The sequence below is a fragment of the Ctenocephalides felis genome, unplaced genomic scaffold (genome assembly GCF_003426905.1).
Source record: "Ctenocephalides felis isolate EL2017-DRISC unplaced genomic scaffold, ASM342690v1 CF-g0.4_SCAFFOLD_03573, whole genome shotgun sequence".
In the NCBI taxonomy this organism is placed as follows: Eukaryota; Metazoa; Arthropoda; class Insecta; order Siphonaptera; family Pulicidae; genus Ctenocephalides; species Ctenocephalides felis.
In genome coordinates this window covers 17698461-17717667 of record NW_020539727.1, presented here as the reverse complement: position 1 = coordinate 17717667, position 19207 = coordinate 17698461, and the positions used below count along the sequence as shown (strand labels likewise).

The 19207-nt window shown below is 27.4% G+C and overlaps 2 protein-coding genes across 3 annotated transcripts; both read left to right on the top strand.

The window, feature by feature from the left end:
- Positions 1 to 3363, top strand: LOC113389058 (cx9C motif-containing protein 4). Of its 2 annotated transcripts, XM_026626107.1 has the most exons (3): positions 1 to 174; positions 606 to 955; positions 3186 to 3363. In XM_026626107.1, the coding sequence occupies exons 1-2, from the start codon at positions 117 to 119 to the stop codon at positions 782 to 784; spliced, it is 237 nt and encodes a 78-aa protein (XP_026481892.1). In that variant the 5' UTR covers positions 1 to 116; the 3' UTR covers positions 785 to 955; positions 3186 to 3363. The 2 variants fall into 2 exon arrangements, with proteins under 2 accessions (XP_026481892.1, XP_026481891.1); XM_026626106.1 differs by lacking the exon at positions 1 to 174 and having other exon boundaries at positions 790 to 955.
- A 128-nt stretch (positions 3364 to 3491) lies between these two features.
- LOC113389057 (GPI mannosyltransferase 1) lies at positions 3492 to 4740 on the top strand. The gene has a single exon (XM_026626105.1). The coding sequence runs from the start codon at positions 3592 to 3594 to the stop codon at positions 4729 to 4731; it is 1140 nt and encodes a 379-aa protein (XP_026481890.1). The 5' UTR covers positions 3492 to 3591; the 3' UTR covers positions 4732 to 4740.
- The last annotated feature ends 14467 nt before the right edge of the window (positions 4741 to 19207 follow it).

Sequence of the window (19207 nt, the reverse complement as noted above, 5' to 3'; positions counted from 1 at the left end):
TTATCTAATAAGTAATAATAGACACAAATTATTTATAATAATATAATAAATAACTATTGAATAGTTAATAAATAAATATTTAGTTGTTAATTTAGTTAAATGTAACAAATATTCATATGCGTTCCAAGGATCCTTGTAAAGCAAATGCTTGTATGATACAAAAGTGCTTGAGCGGTAAGTTTTAGGTTATAATTTGAAATAAATATAAATATATATATATATTATATATATATATAAAATATATATATATATATATATATATATATATATTATATATATATGATACAGTTTTGCAGCCACAAGTCGAAAAATAAAACCAGAACGTAAATATAAATCTTTTATTTTTCGACTTGTGGCTGCAAAACTGTATCCTATAATGTTTCAAAGTCGAAAAAAACAATATCAAGATATATATATATATATATATATATATATATATATACTATAAAACATTTATTGGACTTACAATACAAGTTGCACAATAGATATTGATTCACTCGAGTTGCCTAATTTTATATATATATATATATATATATATATATATATATATATATATATATATATATATGTTTGTATATGTATTACATTACGTGTTTATTACCCAGAGAACAATTTCCAAGAATCAGCCTGCACTGATGTCATAGAACTGATGCGTTTATGCTGCGTCAAGTGGGGCACAAAATCCTTTGTCTGCAACGGTATCAAAACTGAAAAAGAGACATCATCAACATCATCGACTGTTGAGAATAATAAAATACCTTATAAATTGGACCATAAATCCTGAGGTATTAGTGAAAGCACTTTGAATATTTGGTGTATTAATTAAAATTTAGTTAATTTTGCATAATAATGAACCAGAACCAACAACAACAACCTCGTCATCGCAGATTGATTAGGAAGAATGTTCCTTGGTATCTTAAGAATCCGAGATTGACTGCTAATTTAGTTGTCGGAGGTAAATAAATAATTTGTTTGTATATATATATATATATATATATATATATAAATTATGGTGGTGCTTAATATGGACATTTTTGAATTTCTTTGCTCCCAAGGACTCAAATGCTTCCAAATTAATAAAAAGAGTCGCATGAGGTTCACACTCAATTGTAGTAAAACTTATTTGCTACTGTACAAGATGGCTTTTAAGTAAAAATAAATACATCGTATAACAATTTTGAATAATTTTCATTAGTAATATGATGGTAACACTCGTTTTGCACTCATTTATTAATGTTAACCATTATAATTAAAGTTATACTTCAAATATGACATGAACGGTTTGTCATTGTAATTAGCATTTAGTTATATATATACATATATATATATATATATATATATTATATATTAGGGTGGTCCTTAAAATGGTCATTTTCAAATTTCCTTGCTCCCAAGGGCTCAAATGGTTCCAAATTGATAAAAAACAATTCTCTGAAAGTTTTAGCTCTTAATATTAATGTTTAGATAGAGCGCAATTCAATCAAACTTCGTATGGAAAGAGCGTAGAAAATATTTTGAAAATTTAAAAAAAATGTTTTAGGTATAACTTAGTGACAAATGAATAAGTTTTATTCATTTATTTGTTCGCTAAATTACATCTAAAAATATTTTTAAAATTTTTGAAAATTTTTCCATGCTATTTCCATACAAAACTTTGATTGAATTGCGCTCTATCTAAAACTTAATATTAAAGCTAAAACTTCCAGAGAATAGTTTTTGAAGTAAAACTTCTTTAGGCGCGACATGGGTTAGCAGTATAATTCGTTAGTTAATAAAAATGTCAGGATCGGAAGAATATTTTATCCCGTCCCCCATAAATAATTGTAGTGCAAATGATCGCAAATAAATAATGAAACTAAGGAAAAATCTGCGCTGCGTAAGAAATGATAGATTTGGCTATGTATTTTTTGTGAGTGCTCGACTTTGGCTTCAAAGTGACTTAGAAATATCTATCGGAAATCAAACAATTTGCCGATTATAAAACATTTATTCGTTTATACCGTGATAAATTTCATAAATTTATCTGAACCAAAACTTTACATTGTTCAAAACAAATGATCCAACAAAACTCAATGTCAATTATTATTTTTCTCTCGCTTACTAAAATTGACGCGACCTGCCAATCTCCCACATATCAAATGATGCTCAAAAACAAATTCTTAATAATGTTTTTTGAATATTGATTCAAATAATCAGGTTGGATGTCAAACTTGTCGAAAGGCATTAAATTCGGGTAAAATTCCCACTTTGTGTAAATTTAACGGGTTTGTATTTCCATCTATACCAAATTATTCATCTAAACTAGATACTGTATCTGAAAGGTTAATTTCACGTAGGTTGTGTTTCATGCAAATGGATAATTTGGAATATTTGGCCAAATTATAAATGTGCTGGTTGACGTTAATAATATGGTTAATTTATTACCTCGTAATATTGATGATGATTATTGCATTGACGTTCACATAAAAAAGCAAATGATTCATAGATCAAGCTATGTTCAGGGCTTGATAAATAAAACAAGTATAAAAGTATGGCTTCAATTTGTTAGGCAAGACGCATATTACAGCTGTTCAAGGAATGAGATTATATCGTCAGCGAAAAAGTAAAAAAATGCAAACAGTAAATGAATGTATGTTAATTTTAATTACATGAAGTTCTTCAAACACAATTGTTACATGATGAGTTAATTTGCAAAAACAATATTTGTTTAGGCGTTGTTTAACATAATCCACTGTGTGAACGAATATTATAGAATTTATTAATCAGCAATTACTTTAAAACGATCATGTCATATTTCAAGTACGACTTTGATTACATTATTGTTTATAAATATTATACATATTTTTAATGCAATCATAAATATATAATTTATAATTTATCATTATATAAATGTGTATAATGATTGACGACACTAATAAATGTGTGCATCACGAGTGTTACCATATTACTAATAAACATCATTGAAAATTTTTATAAGATGTATTTATTTTTACTCAACTTAAATTTGCTACTTTATACAGTAGCAAATAAGTTTTGCGTGTGATCCTTACGCGCACTCTTTTTTTTATCTATTTGGAACCATTTGAGCCCTTGGGAGTAAAAAAATTTGAAAATGTCCATGTTAAGGACCACCCTAATATATACATATATATATATATATATATAAGTATGTATCATTTATCCAGGTTCTATGGTATTCCTTTTCGGCGACATTTTTTACTCAATATTTATAAAAGATTCAATAAACCAATTCACAAGCTGGTTGGATGCACGAAAACAACCTTTGCCCGATTTGCCAGCACCAACAACGACACCAGAAACAACAAAATAATTAAATAAAATCATTTATATCAATTATAATTAATTAGTTAATTATTTACACATGGATTCTGTCAGAAAAGCCAAATCGAGATTGAGTCAATATCCAGTTTTTTTAAGCGAATGTAGTACTCAGGCAACGACTTACGCCAAATGCGTTTGTAAGGATTTTAACGTTGATAAAGATAGGTGTTTGAAGGAATTTTTGGAGCTTAAAAAGTGTTTTCAAAAAGCTGCGGGTAAAAGTAAAATTAGGATTTAAGTTTTATTACCATGTTGAAGTTTTGGCAACAAAGTTTTGGTACACATTTGCTCACAGCTTTTGTGATACGCACTTTGTTGATCCTTTACAGCGAATATCATGATAAAATTTCATCAGTACCCTATACGGATATTGATTATAAGGTTTTTACAGATGCTGCACGTTATATTAGTAATTTTTCATCGCCTTATTTGAGGCACACGTATAGATACACACCTTTGTTAGCGTTTTTGTTGACACCAAATCTGTTTTTGCACCAGACGTTTGGTAAATTCTTGTTTGCCCTGATTGATCTGGTGGTTGCAATTTTGATTAAAAAAATTGTGGGTGCTAAAACCAAATATGGGGTGCTTGGTGCTTGTTTTTGGTTGTATAATCCTTTGGCAATCGGTATATCCACCAGGGGTAACGCTGATGGGATTTCTGTCCTATTTGTACTGCTTGCTGTATATTTTTTGGGGCGTGAAAAAATGCTGGTTTGTGGTTTGTTCCACGGTTTAGCCATACATTTTCGGTTGTACCCCTTGGTTTTTAGTTTACCAATGTACTTGCACATTGGTAAAAATATTATACCTAACAAAAAACAAGTACAATTAGTCCTCGGATGCACTGGAACTTTATTAGCACTCACCAGTTTATTTTATTTTTTGTACGGCTATGAATTTTTATACGAAACCTATTTATATCACTTGGTACGCAAAGATACCAGACACAATTTTAGTGTCTACTTCTACATGTTGTATTTAAGTGCTGAATTACAAGTCAACATATGGGAAAAACTTTTAACATTTTTACCCCAACTTGCACTCTTGTTAGTCCTAAGTTTCAGTTACCACAAATCCATAAATTTTTGTCTTTTCTGCCAAGCTTTTGTGATGGTAGCCTACAATCCGGTGGTTACCAGCCAATATTTTGTCTGGTATTTATCCTTATTACCACTAAGTTTGGGTAAATTGGATTTAAAGTGGTTAGAGTATGTGAAACTTGGTGGTTTGTGGGGTTTTGGACAAATTGGTTGGTTGGTTCCGGCGTATTTGCTTGAGTTTAAAAATTTGGAGGTTTTTTTGTATATTTGGATACAGAGTTTGGTGTTTTTTGGTATAAATTTGTATATTTTGGGGTGTTTTATAAAGAGATATAAGAAGGAATGATATGACAAAAGCAAGTACGATTGATAAATTTAATCATTAATTTAATATTTCTTTTATTTTATATTTGTTAAGGTTTTCTGACAGAATTATGATGTATTCATAAATGTAGAAATATATTAATTGAATTGTTTTTTTATGAGTTTTATTGCTAAGGAATCCCATAAGAAATTTCCCAGACTTTTTCCAGGAAGGTGCTTAATATTTATAAATTTTCTAAATCCTTTTTTTAAGCTTATTTTAACTTTTAAACAGCTTTAAGAAAATACTTGAATTTCATAATTTTACAACATTTTACTGCATTATATTTAGTAAATAAAATTCTGTAGATTTTTTTTTAATTGGTCTATGTCCATTTTTTTCATAAAGGTAGAAATAAATTAATTGAATTGTTTTTTTTTTAGTTTTATTCTTAAGGAATCCAATAAGAAACTTTTAAGAGACTTTTTCCAGAAAACTGCTTAATATTTATAAATTTTCTAAGTCCTTTTTTAAGCTTATTAGCGACTCAAATAATCTAAAACTTGATCCATTATAATTATAAATAATATAATAGATAATTATATGAATAAATATTTTTTAAATTTTTGTTAAAATTATCCTTCATAATTTTACACCTTGTAATTGTAATTAAAAATATTATTATATATATTAACAGAACACTAAGAGTACAGTTGATTTTATTTTATTATTTTTTTAATAAAGACAAACAAATAATATAGTTTAAAATAAAATTGTATCCAATTTCATAAAATGCTCCTGCATTTTAAATCATCAAAAAAAAAGTTAAATTTGTTTTGTACATTGTACCAATGTGTATGAAATAATTTATTTTAGTCATTTTTGGTAATTTTTTTTCTTTTATTTATATTTAGAATTCAAAATATACTATGAGCTAATGTGTGACGTCTATACAAAAAAATAAAAATTTAAAAAAGTAATTAAAATAGAAACAATAATAGAGATGCAAAACAAAGATTATAAACAAATAAATATGAAAGGCTTATATATTTCTAGTTATCAAATGATTATATAAGAATAATTAAAACCATTTACTAAAATTAATTTCACAAGAAAATATATAGATTTGTATGTTAAAACATTAAATTACCTTTTAAGTAAATAAAAATATACGATTTTTAATTAGTCCTATTTTACCACATTTTACTGCATAATATTTAGTGAAAAAAATTCTGTAGATTTTTTTGTCGAATTTTTTCGGTTTTGCGATTAATAATTTAAGATGCAATTAAAATCTCTTATGTTTTTCTTATTTTTTTGTTATTATTATTAACAAATAGCATTTTCATTATTATTTTGTCTTTTTATTTATCAGAAACAATAATATAACAAAAAGTAAATAATATGTAAAATTAAAAGTGTTATCTAAATGCATATTTTAATTTATTATTTGCAAAAATAATAAAAAATAAAGTCTCGTATATGTATATATAGGGTTTGCCATTTAATTTTATTTTTTCATTTTTACTTACAAAAATATTTAATAAACAGTTGTCTTTTAAAATTGAGAACTTCTGATAAGAATATTTTATCAAAAGTATCAATTTCAATTTCAGGCAATTTTAGCCAATACTAGTAATTATGTAACAACATTTTTGTTGAATTTGTGATTCAGTCATTTAGTGGATAGTCTTTGTGCAAGTTAAAAGTATTATTGTGAAATTTATATTTTTAATAGTGTTTAGTAATATTTGTGTAGTGTTTTATGAAAATCTCCAAGTTTACGGGTAAGTGCTAGTTTGTAATAATTTATTTATAATTTAATTAATAATAATTCATTTATTATTATATTGATTTGGGAATGCATACTTGTGTGCCATGTTTTAAAAATGAATTTCGATGAGGCCATTATTATTGTTAGTATTGATTTTTATATTGAGTATTAGAAATACAGGTTTATAAATTAAAAGACTTTAATGAAAATTGATTTTATATGAATAAAATGAAAATTTTATATAAAATAAAATTTACTATATGAAAACTTTGAAATATTTATTACTAAAACCTAAGATTATTATTATTATTATTTATTATTCATTAACTTGTCTCGACTTCTTAGGTCGTCGTTTAGGCATTATAAATTATAATACAAAAATAAATATAAATTAAGTAGAAAATTAAAAAACCAATAGATGAATTTAGGACATTTTGTTACTTTTGTTCAAATAACTTTTAATTTTCTTCTGAGACATTAAAATTTGTTAGTTTTTTTGCCAATAACTTTTAATTTTCATTCCGGACATTGTAATATGTTTACATTAATAAAAACTAGATAAAATTTACTAGAATCTAGTAAGAACTCTTTCATACACTTGTATATAACAATTTGGAATAATTCGTAGTTGAAATGCGGACTTTAGTATTTACATAATTTGAAATATATGGATTTGGTACATTTTGTTGCTTTTGTTCAAATAACTTTTAATTTTTATCTCGGACATTATAATTTGTTTACGTTAGTAAAAACTAGATAATATATATATGTAGTAGTTAGATATTTTGACTAGTGGTGCATGGCATCGTGCCTTAAGGTAAATTGCTGGAACTTCCCGTACTGTGATTTAAAATTTTCTAAAGCACAGTATAGAAAACTTAGGATTTTTCTAAAAATTTTGAACTTTTTAACTTCCCGTAGGGTAAGTTGTAGTAATCGCAAAAAATCGAAAATGAAAATTTTTATATATCTTTACGTTTCAGAGGTTTCTGAACATTTTGGCATACCTTAGAAAAATGGATGTATGTGTGTGCGTGTGGGTACATTCAGGAATACGGTTCAACCGATTTGAATAATTCAAAAAACATTCAATTCGCATTTATAAAGAGACGTGCTGATTAGTTTTTGGCGGGGGCAGGTCTAGCCGTTTCGAAGATACGGGGCAATTTTTGATTTTTGGCCCATTACTATAACTGCCATACGGAAAGTTAAAAATGTTGATTTAAAAAAAAGATTTTCAAAAACAGCAACTGTGTAGTGTATGTTTAGGATCAACTAAAGGATTTTTATCGTCTTGACAAGATTTGCTGAACAAGATTTGAACAAAGTCGAATCTGGGGTTATTTATGTACTGAAGGGATTTGTAGAAAAGGATTTGAAGACATCATCCTTTTGAAAAAAGCTAACAACCCAAAACTCACTTGGAATACTAGAGTAAAATTTAAAATAATAATCTGGAGGATCAATATGAGGAAACGAGTGTTGCATGAAGGTGCTTTTAATTGATCTGCAATCCAAATGCCACTTACATCTTACATTCCTTTGAATATATATATATATATATATATATATATATATATATATATATATATCAAAATAATTTTCTCCAGACTACTCGTTTACTATCTTTTGATTACCAATTTCGAGTGCCCTCAACGTCCTTTTCCTCATATATTTCGCCAACCCACACACTTAACCACTCTTGAGAGGAGTGGGTATTGACTCTCAAGAGGGTAGTATAAGGAGAGTGTATAAAAATTAATTACTAAAGAAATGGTTTCGGAAACGGGTTGAGATGCCAACGATGACTGCTCCATCTAATGACTGTAAGATGACGCGGCAAATGTTGCCAGGGGTTGGAAACCCGGGAGGGTAGAATTTAATATATATATATATATATATATATATATATATATACTAGATGACCCGACAGACGTTGTCCTGTACCCACATCGACGTTTTTTTTAATATCCTATACTAATATTTACCGTTCAGTTAAAAATACGAATTATTGTTTTTCGAATTACTATTTACACCAATATGACGTTGAATGTAGAACTGTTTCAAATAAAATGATGATACTCAATTCCCACTGTTAACACTTTATTTATCCATTTAACAAATATTGAAAAATGTTCAATAATATAGTATACTAAAAATTATACTCTGCCATTTATAGAACAAATTTATTTCCAATAGCTCAATTTATTTTAATGCTAAAGGTTATCCAATATTTTTAGTCATACCTGTAGATGTGGATGTATAAATGAATTGTTTTTTGTTTGTTCACGACTAAAACATTGATTTTCCAAATTTATCACACAAAAAATCATCGCTTGCCTTTGTGATTTACAGCATAATATATACGTATTGGAAATTGAAGTCTTTTAAAAGGTATAACAAATTCAGAAAGAATTAATATATAGCATGCGCGGTAAAAGGATTTTTCTACCCAAAATAATTGCTTCAATAATGTTGACTATATTTTTTTATAATTTCGTACTATATTTTAACTGGCTTTTAGTAATTTTAATATCTAAATTACATTTTTCTCACTAATAATTAAATATACATTATTACTTAAGTTTATATTTGAAGTGAATTAATTTGTCAAATCCTGTTCGCATGTGCTCTATTCAACCTACGATCAACAAAATTATTGCAGTAAATGGAGAGGAAAAAAACGTGTGCCCTATGAATTTTTTTTACTGTGCTCCAATTTGCTTGATATTTTGGAAATGGGCTAATCTTTATCTTAAGTTTAGAAGTGAAAACAATTTACACTCCGTCACCACACACCGCATTAATTAGATTATAACTCTTTTAATTAAAAAATCCTAAAAAAATTCCTTAACAAACTTCAGGAATATTCATAAAAATCGTTTAGGACAAAAGACACAACCTATTTTCATTGCGTGTTAAATCTACGAAACGCATGTGACGTAGCTTCTACGTGACGCTCATAAACAAAGTATATACGTTTTTACAACCATCAGCTTTGTAACAAAATTATCTCTAGTCTACATATATATAAAAATAAGTGGGGTCTTCCTTCCTCACGAAATAACTCCAGAACTCACGAACCGATTTCAACAATTTTGCATTCGTTGGAAAGGTCTCGGGCTCCGCAAGGTTTATAGCTAAGTAAATTAGTTGTGCATGGCATCGTGCCTTAATGCAAGCTGCTGGAACTTCACGCACCGTAATTAAAAATTCGAGTAATGACATTAGTGAGAATTATCAGAATTATGCTTGGTTAAGTCAACGAGCAATTCTTGCCGCAAAGAATAATGATGTACACGCACTGAATTTCACCATTCAATCAAAAATTGCTGGCGATTTGGTGACATACCAATGATTCCGACTGGTCTTCCGTTTGACTTCAAACGATTGCAATTTCCAAGCGTTCGCAATAACAAGTCGCAAGGTCAATCGCTTAGTGTTTGCGGAATAAATTTCAAATAGATTATTTAGAAAATCATTGTGTGAACGTCAGACCAAAAAACAAAAAATGTGGTTTACCAAAGAGCACTTCAATGAAACGGATAATTTGCGGAATCAATTCCATTTACTTAGAGAAGTTCAACTAAAAAACACTTCATTTTTGTAATCGAAATAAATTCATTACTGTTGTATAATAAAATCAAATTTTTCCTTTTCAAATATAAAACAAACAAAAAATTTCTTCATCTTTTTCACGAAACCATCTGGTGGCGAAACGGAGTTCGTCGGGTTTGCTAGTTTATTATATAAGTATGGCAAGGTTGCACCAAGTGGTTCATTATAAACCATTTTTTATAATTATCCAATAAAATTTTTTTGTATCAAAAATGTTTTGCATCCCTATCCTAGTGCATCCATCATCGACTTGCATTAAAAGCAAAGTGTTTGCGCACTTGATACTCCTGAGGATCCTCCTTTTTCATAATATATATATATATATATATAATATATATATATATATATATATCATTTTTTCAAGACTGGATTTATCGTTAGTAATTACTTCGGCAATCATCTGTACCGTCGTTATTATTATTATTATAGACATTACTCGTATATCACACTGAGTAGAAGGAGTAGGTGGATCGCGATTTAAGGATTTGCCAAGAGATGATGAAGTACTCCTGTGTAAATATAAAACCGAGACCAAGACTGGTTTAACGATCCTCGGAAATAGGAAAAAATATGATTAATTGGTGGATGTTATTTTTTTAAAAACCCTTACAATTAGATTTTAATCACTATGTCTAACGACCAAGGATTTCGGGAATTAAACGCGCTTTTAAATTTATTGTTTATTTGTTGACTTTGTATACACTTACATTAGTCATAATTTATTAATTATGTTATACACGTAAATTAGTTATAATTTTAAATTTGAATTATATTTGAAAGGCAAGAAGGTTTCAATTATTTAAAAAGTTAATTTAGAAAGAACTATACAACATAAAATTAACAAGAAAATTATATAACACTGTCGAAATATAAAAGTACTTATTTAAGGGGGGCGATACATGTAATCGCCTTAATTTTTACCATTTTTTGAGGACTTTTTAAATTGGGAAGGAATTGAATTGAATTGATTGAATCTTTTTGAACTTTTTTAGGGTTATTTATTATATATTAAAATACACAAAAAAAATTTTTTTTAATTTTTTTTTTTAAATGGCTGCCGTAAAAATAAATCTGCCAAGACCCTCTCGGAAAACGCCATCAATTTGCGGGCGTTCTCACTTTTCGTACGGTGATCTGAATTTAAAAAAATTAGTTTGCACGTGTTCATAAAACATATATCTTCTAGTTAAACCAAAAAAAAATTAAAAAAGTCACAAAATCGTAAATTGGCACACCTTAGAAAAAAAGTTCGATTTTTCACCTTTTTTTCAATGGTTTTTTTTGGTAAAAGGGTTAATTTTTGAAACATTTTTTGGAATGTTTGAGGTTTAACTAGAAGCTATTACTGTAAAGTAGATGTGTGCAAAATTTCATTGGAATCGGTTGAGAACTTTTTGAGTTATCCCGCCCGCAAATTTCAAAAATGTCGTTTTGAGAAAAACGCGTTTAAAGTTTTGACACATAGAAACAGATAAGAGTACAATAGCACTCAAGCGTCGAGTCGAGGCGTGGCACTTAAATGAGTTTTTATTGTATAAATAATGATAATTTTGTTTTGAATATTTACAGGCATATTTTTGAGATGTTATTGTAACGATTTATGAAAAAAAAAATCGATTTGTTTTTTCTTGTTACATGTATCGCCCCCCTTAATGCTACCGAGTTGTTTTTTTGTTGATATTTTTTTTACCAAGATTTAAATATAGTTTATTTTGAAATTTTGAATGAATAAGTGTAATGCGTATATAATGTACAAATATAATTTAATTTAATGTATTTTTATCAATTTGATAGATGTACATAGTTTATAAGTCATAGTGCCTAAATAATGAAATCAAACTTGAAATGAAATATCTTATAAAACTAAATTTAATGCTACCACAATTCATTTTATTTATAAATTTGATATCCAAGTGTATAAAACAGATTTTACAAGATTTTAGCCCCGAAAATTGCCCCATATCTTCGAAACAGCTAGACCTGCCCCCGCCAAAAACTAATCAGCACGTCTCTTTATCAATACGAATTGAATATTTTTTGAATTATTCAAATCGGTTAAACCGTGTTCCCGAAATCGTCGACGAAAATTTGTATCCGCACACAGACACACACACATACATACATTTTTTCTAAGGTATGCCAAAATGTTCAGAAACCTCTGAAACGTGAAGGTATATATAAAATTTCATTTTCGATTTTTTTGCGGTTACTATAACTTACCCTACGGAAAGTTCAAAATTCTTAGAAAAATCCTAAGTTTTCTATACTGAGTTTTAGAAAATTTAAAATTACAGTACGGGAAGTTCCAGCAATTTGCGTTAATGCACGATGCCATGCATACCTAGTTTAAAAATTTTGACTACTACAATAAAAATTTAATTCATTGAAAATTCTGGATACAGACATTTCTGTATATCAAAGAAAAACATTACTACAGACGGATGGATCAACAAAAGTTTCTTCTTGTGTGTCAATTTTATTTCCTAAGGGTAGAAAACAATATTTGCAGCTGTTGCCTAGAAATTTCCCGAAAACCCAACAAATGGGAAATATGAGATATAAGATATAAGATATAAGACAAAACAGCACACGCCGAAGGAATAACTTAACTAAAGGCAATAATAAGGGATGGAATTGAGGAAAAATTGATATTAAGGGATTTATCGATCGAAGGTGGAATAAAATGTAATAATCGTTAGTTGACCAGTATTGGTTGTATGAGTAAATATTTGGAACAATATTTATATTTTATATTTATTATATCAATGTCCAAAGTTCTATTATTTTTACAGTGGTGGCCGACAACCCCTACTTCCAAATTTTCTACAAACTCATCATAATGTCATCAACGCAACCGATGCGAGACGCCACCCATTCCCTTAAATAAATGGAAGATTGGAGGGTTTCTGTCTGCTAACCGCCCTTTTTAATATATATATATATATATATATATATATATATATATATATATATATACGAGGTGTGTCAAAAGTACCCGGAATTACTAATAATTAAATTTCGCGGGTCTGGAGTGTCTGATTGTCAAAATTTTTTTTTATTGTGTTGGTATACATGCCCCTAAAGTATGATGAAATTTTCAGCTATATTCACTGTTTACTTTGTCTGTGGTAGTCGCTAAGGTTCGACGTGTTTTTCTGAGCTCGGCGATTTTTACAATGGAAGAATTGAAAAAGTCAAAGAATTTGTATTAAATTTGCGTAAAAATGAAATAAAGTGTTGCAAAGTGCAAAAATTCACCAGATATGGCTCCGTGTGACTTTTCCTATTCCCAAAGTTGAAGAGACCCATGAAGGACGGCGGTTTTCCTCGATTGAAGAAAATCGCTGAGAGTGCTCAAGGACATATCAAAAGTGAATATCAAGGGTGCTTCGAAAATGGAAAAAACGCTGGCATAAGTGTATTATATCTGGGGGGGACTACTTTGAAGGGGACCACATTAATGTAGACGAATAAATAAATATTTTTTTGAAAAAACGAAAATTCCGGGTACTTTTTGAACAGACCTCGTATGTATATGTAGACGAGTGGAACTTCCGAAACCACTTTGCTAGAGAAAAAACAGAAGTGGTTGGTGGACGGTAGTGAAATTCTGCATAGGGATGAGAATTGTTGTATGATGGGTGGTACAATTATTTTATTAAACAAAATACACTCTCGAAGTGTTTTTAGTTGCATTTTGGTTCGCCAGAAATCAAATGAAATTGGAATATTTCGAATGAAATGCCAAGATTAGCAGGTGCTAAAATTACTCTTGTGAATAAAGTCTAAATAGAAAATTTGGGTCATTTTTTGGTTTTTGTCAAATAACTCACAAATTTTATATGAAACCACCCCCTTTCAGTTAGATAGGGTGAAACTAGATAAAATTTACAACATTTCCTAGGGAACACTTTTATACACTCCGATATAAATGTTTTGAATAAAACGACTTTGAATTTGATATTTCATTCTTTAGTAGCAATAAATAAAAAATTCGGGACATTTTTTTTTTGTGGTTTTTGTCAAATAACTCAAAAATTTCATATGGAATCATCCCTATTCTGTTAGATAGGGTGAAACTAGATAAAATTTACTACGTTAATGGAAAGTTTAGTTACTGGAAAGTCTAGTTTCTGGACATTCTAGTTACTAGAAAGTCTAGTTACTCGAAAGTCTAGTTACTGGAAAGTCTAATTACCGGAAAGTCTAATTAATTGATGGTCTTTTATTGATATTTCTCTAAAGAAACCATATGAAGTATTATACATCGTTAGAAAGCTCTCAAAATTCTTAGTTTTTTCCCCAAATGTCGTAACTTTGAATTCCCCACGGTGTGGCCTACAGGCGAGTTGCTGTTGAAAAATTCAAGAAAAACTGGAAAAATCTCGAGAAAATTATATGAACACACTTAACGATTTATATATTATTTTATTCGTCGATATTTCTTTAAAGAAACCATATAAAGTGTTATACATCGTTAGAAAGGTCTTAAAATTCTCAGTTTTTTTCCATATACTACAACCTCGAATTCCACACGATGTAGCCTACAGACGAGTTGCTGTGGTAAAATTCAAGAAAAACTAGAAAAATCTTGTGAAAATTATATGTTCCGACTTAACAATTTATATATCATTTTATTCGTAATTTTATTCTGCATCTTTTATCAGAATAACGTTTATTCATATCTTTTACGGTTAGCCTGTAGTATAGAATTTGTGTGAAGGGTCTCAAAATTCTTAGTTTTTTTCCCATATATTGCAACTTCAAATTCCTACAGGCAAGTTGCTCTTGAAAAATTCAAGGAAAACTGAAAAAATCTCGAGAAAATTATTTGAACACACTTAACGATTTATATATCATTTTATCTGTAATTTTATCCTCTAACTTTTATTCAAATAACATTTTTTTGTATCTCCTACGGTTTGAGAGAAAATCGAGAAAAACTGGTAATAATTTGGGTTGAAATATTAAAAAAAATGAAAAAAATAATGTAACTTTATATAAATTTGTTTTATATTTGTTGAGAAATTTAAAAATAAAAAAATACCATCTACTGGAATGTCTAATTAATGGATGGTCTAAATAAGGGATAGTCTAGTTTTTAGAAAATGTAATAGCAATTATGTTTTGATTAGTTCTTTAATCCAAAATATTTTTTTTACTAAATTTTATTTTCGAATATTTTATTACTGTACAAGTTCCAGCAATTTGCCTTAACCCACGATGCCATACACCACTAGTTCCATTATTTTATTATTTATTACCAAATGAAGTTTTTAATAAAACTTTTCTAATAATGTATAAATTACGTTTTTAGTGAAGTAGAAAAATAATGTGAAGTATTTCGCATTGCGAAATAAATGTACAGCAAAAATATAATTAATTGCATTTTTATTTCATAAAGTAAAACATTCCATTCCATTTAATAATGGAACTAAATAAAAACTTTGCGGAACATTTATCACTGACAACTATATAGAAGGAAAATATAAACTTTTAGGGGTGAAAGAAAATCAGAAGAAAAATCGATTTAATAAAAATGATTGAAACAGCTAATATTGATAATTTTCTATTTAAATTAAAGTACACAGGGAATATAATTTTTATAATAGATATTTTATATATATTATAATATATTTTCCCATTTTTTAATATTTTGCAAATTAAGTCGGTTTTAAAAATAATTCCAAGAATTTTTGTTAACAATATGCAGTAAAATTTATTTTCTAAATTATAAAGTATGTCAAAAACAAAATGCATTTCATGATATTAAAAATAATTAATCTAGCACAAAATTCTCTTGTCTTTATGTAATAAAATCTTCTAAAACAAATATGTTTATATCGAAAGGATTTTAAAAATAAATAATTAAACTAGTACAAAATCCTCTTGTCTTGTTGTAATAATTTATTAATATGTTTATATCGAAATTTATGTATTTCACTATTCGATATACGTTTGTCTATTTAGAAAACTCATTCTTTTAATAATACTTACTGTTAGGGAAAGAACAAATAACTTTATAAGATTGGATAAATATAAATGTTTTCCATTTATAAAGGTATTGTTTTGATTTCATGTTGCCAAGAAGAAATATTAAATAGAAATTGATGAAAAATTATTGAAGTCGAAGATAATTCTATATAACCCGTATTCTACAGTTATATACACTCCGATATAAAAGCTTTGAATAAAACGCCTTTGAAATCGATTATTCATTATTTACCAACAAATAGAAAACATCTGAATATCTGAATATCTGAATATCTGAATATCTGAATATCTGAATATCTGAATATCTGAATATCTGAATATCTGAATATCTGAATATCTGAATATCTGAATATCTGAATATCTGAATATCTGAATATCTGAATATCTATCTGAATATCTGAATATCTGAATATCTGAATATCTGAATATCTGAATATCTGAATATCTGAATATCTGAATATCTGAATATCTGAATATCTGAATATCTGAATATCTGAATATCTGAATATCTGAATATCTGAATATCTGAATATCTGAATATCTGAATATCTGAATATCTGAATATCTGAATATCTGAATATCTGAATATCTGAATATCTGAATATCTGAATATCTGAATATCTGAATATCTGAATATCTGAATATATGAATATATGAATATATGAATATATGAATATATGAATATATGAATATATGAATATATGAATATATGAATATCTGAATATATGAATATCTGAATATCTGAATATCTGAATATCTGAATATCTGAATAATATGAATATCTGAATATCTGAATATCTGAATATCTGAATATCTGAATATCTGAATATCTGAATATCGGAATATCTGATATGAATATCTGAATATCTGAATATCTGAATATCTGAATATCTGAATATCTGAATATCTGAATATCTGAATATCTGAATATCTGAATATCTGAATATCTGAATATCTGAATATCTGAATATTGAATATCTGAATATCTGAATATCTGAATATCTGAATATCTGAATATCTGAATATCTGAATATCTGAATATCTGAATATCTGAATATCTGAATATCTGAATATCTGAATATCTGAATATCTGAATATCTGAATATCTGAATATCTGAATATCTGAATATCTGAATATCTGAATATCTGAATATCTGAATATCTGAATATCTGAATATCTGAATATCTGAATATCTGAATATCTGAATATCTGAATATTGAATATCTGAATATCTGAATATCTGAATATCTGAATATGAATATCTGAATATCTGAATATCTGAATATCTGAATATCTGAATATCTGAATATCTGAATATCTGAATATCTGAATATCTGAATATATAATATGATGATATATGAATATGAATATCTGAATATCTGAATATATGAATATATGAATATATGAATATATGAATATATGAATATCTGAATATCTGAATATCTGAATATCTGAATATCTGAGTATCTGAATATCGGAATATCGGAATATCTGAATATCTGAATATCTGAATATCTGAATATCTGAATATCTGAATATCTGAATATCTGAATATCTGAATATCTGAATATCTGAATATCTGAATATCTGAATATCTGAATATCTGAATATCTGAATATCTGAATATCTGAATATCTGAATATCTGAATATCTGAATATCTGAATATATGAATATATGAATATATGAATATATGAATATATGAATATATGAATATATGAATATATGAATATATGAATATATGAATATATGAATATATGAATATATGAATATATGAATATCTGAATATATGAATATCTGAATATCTGAATATCTGAATATCTGAATATCTGAATATCTGAATATCTGATATCTGAATATCTGAATATCTGAATATCTGATATCTGATATCTGAATATCTGAATATCTGAATATCTGAATATCTGAATATCTGAATATCTGAATATCTGAATATCTGAATATCTGAATATCTGAATATCTGAATATCTGAATATCTGAATATCTGAATATCTGAATATCTGAATATCTGAATATCTGAATATCTGAATATCTGAATATCTGATATATGAATATCTGAATATATGAATATATGAATATCTGAATATCTGAATATATGAATATATGAAATATGAATATCTATATCTGAATATATGAATATCTGAATATCTGAATATCTGAATATCTGAATATCTGAATATCTGAATATCTGAATATCTGAATATCTGAATATCTGAATATCTGAATATCTGAATATCTGAATATCTGAATATCTGAATATGAATATCTGAATATCTGAATATCTGAATATCTGAATATCTGAATATCTGAATATCTGAATATCTGAATATCTGAATATCTGAAATATCTGAATATCTGAATATCTGAATATCTGAATATCTGAATATCTGAATATCTGAATATCTGAATATCTGAATATCTGAATATCTGAATATCTGAATATCTGAATATCTGAATATCTGAATATCTGAATATCTGAATATCTGAATATCTGAATATATGAATATCTGAATATCTGATATCTGAATATCTGAATATCGGAATATCTGAATATCTGAATATCGAATATCTGAATATCTGAATATCTGAATATCGGAATATCTGAATATCTGAATATCTGAATATCTGAATATCTGAATATCTGAATATCTGAATATCTGAATATCTGAATATCTGAATATCTGAATATCGGAATATCTGAATATGAATATCTGAATATCTGAATATCTGAATATCTGAATATCTGAATATCTGAATATCTGAATATCGGAATATCGGAATATCTGAATATCTGAATATCTGAATATCTGAATATCTGAATATCTGAATATCGGAATATCGGAATATCGGAATATCGGAATATCGGAATATCGGAATATCTGAATATCGGAATATCGGAATATCTGAATATCGGAATATCTGAATATCTGAATATCGGAATATCTGAATATCTGAATATCTGAATATCTGAATATCTGAATATCTGAATATCTGAATATCTGAATATCTGAATATCTGAATATCTGAATATCTGAATCTGAATATCTGAATATCTGAATATCTGAATATCTGAATATCTGAATATCTGAATATCTGAATATCTGAATATTGAATA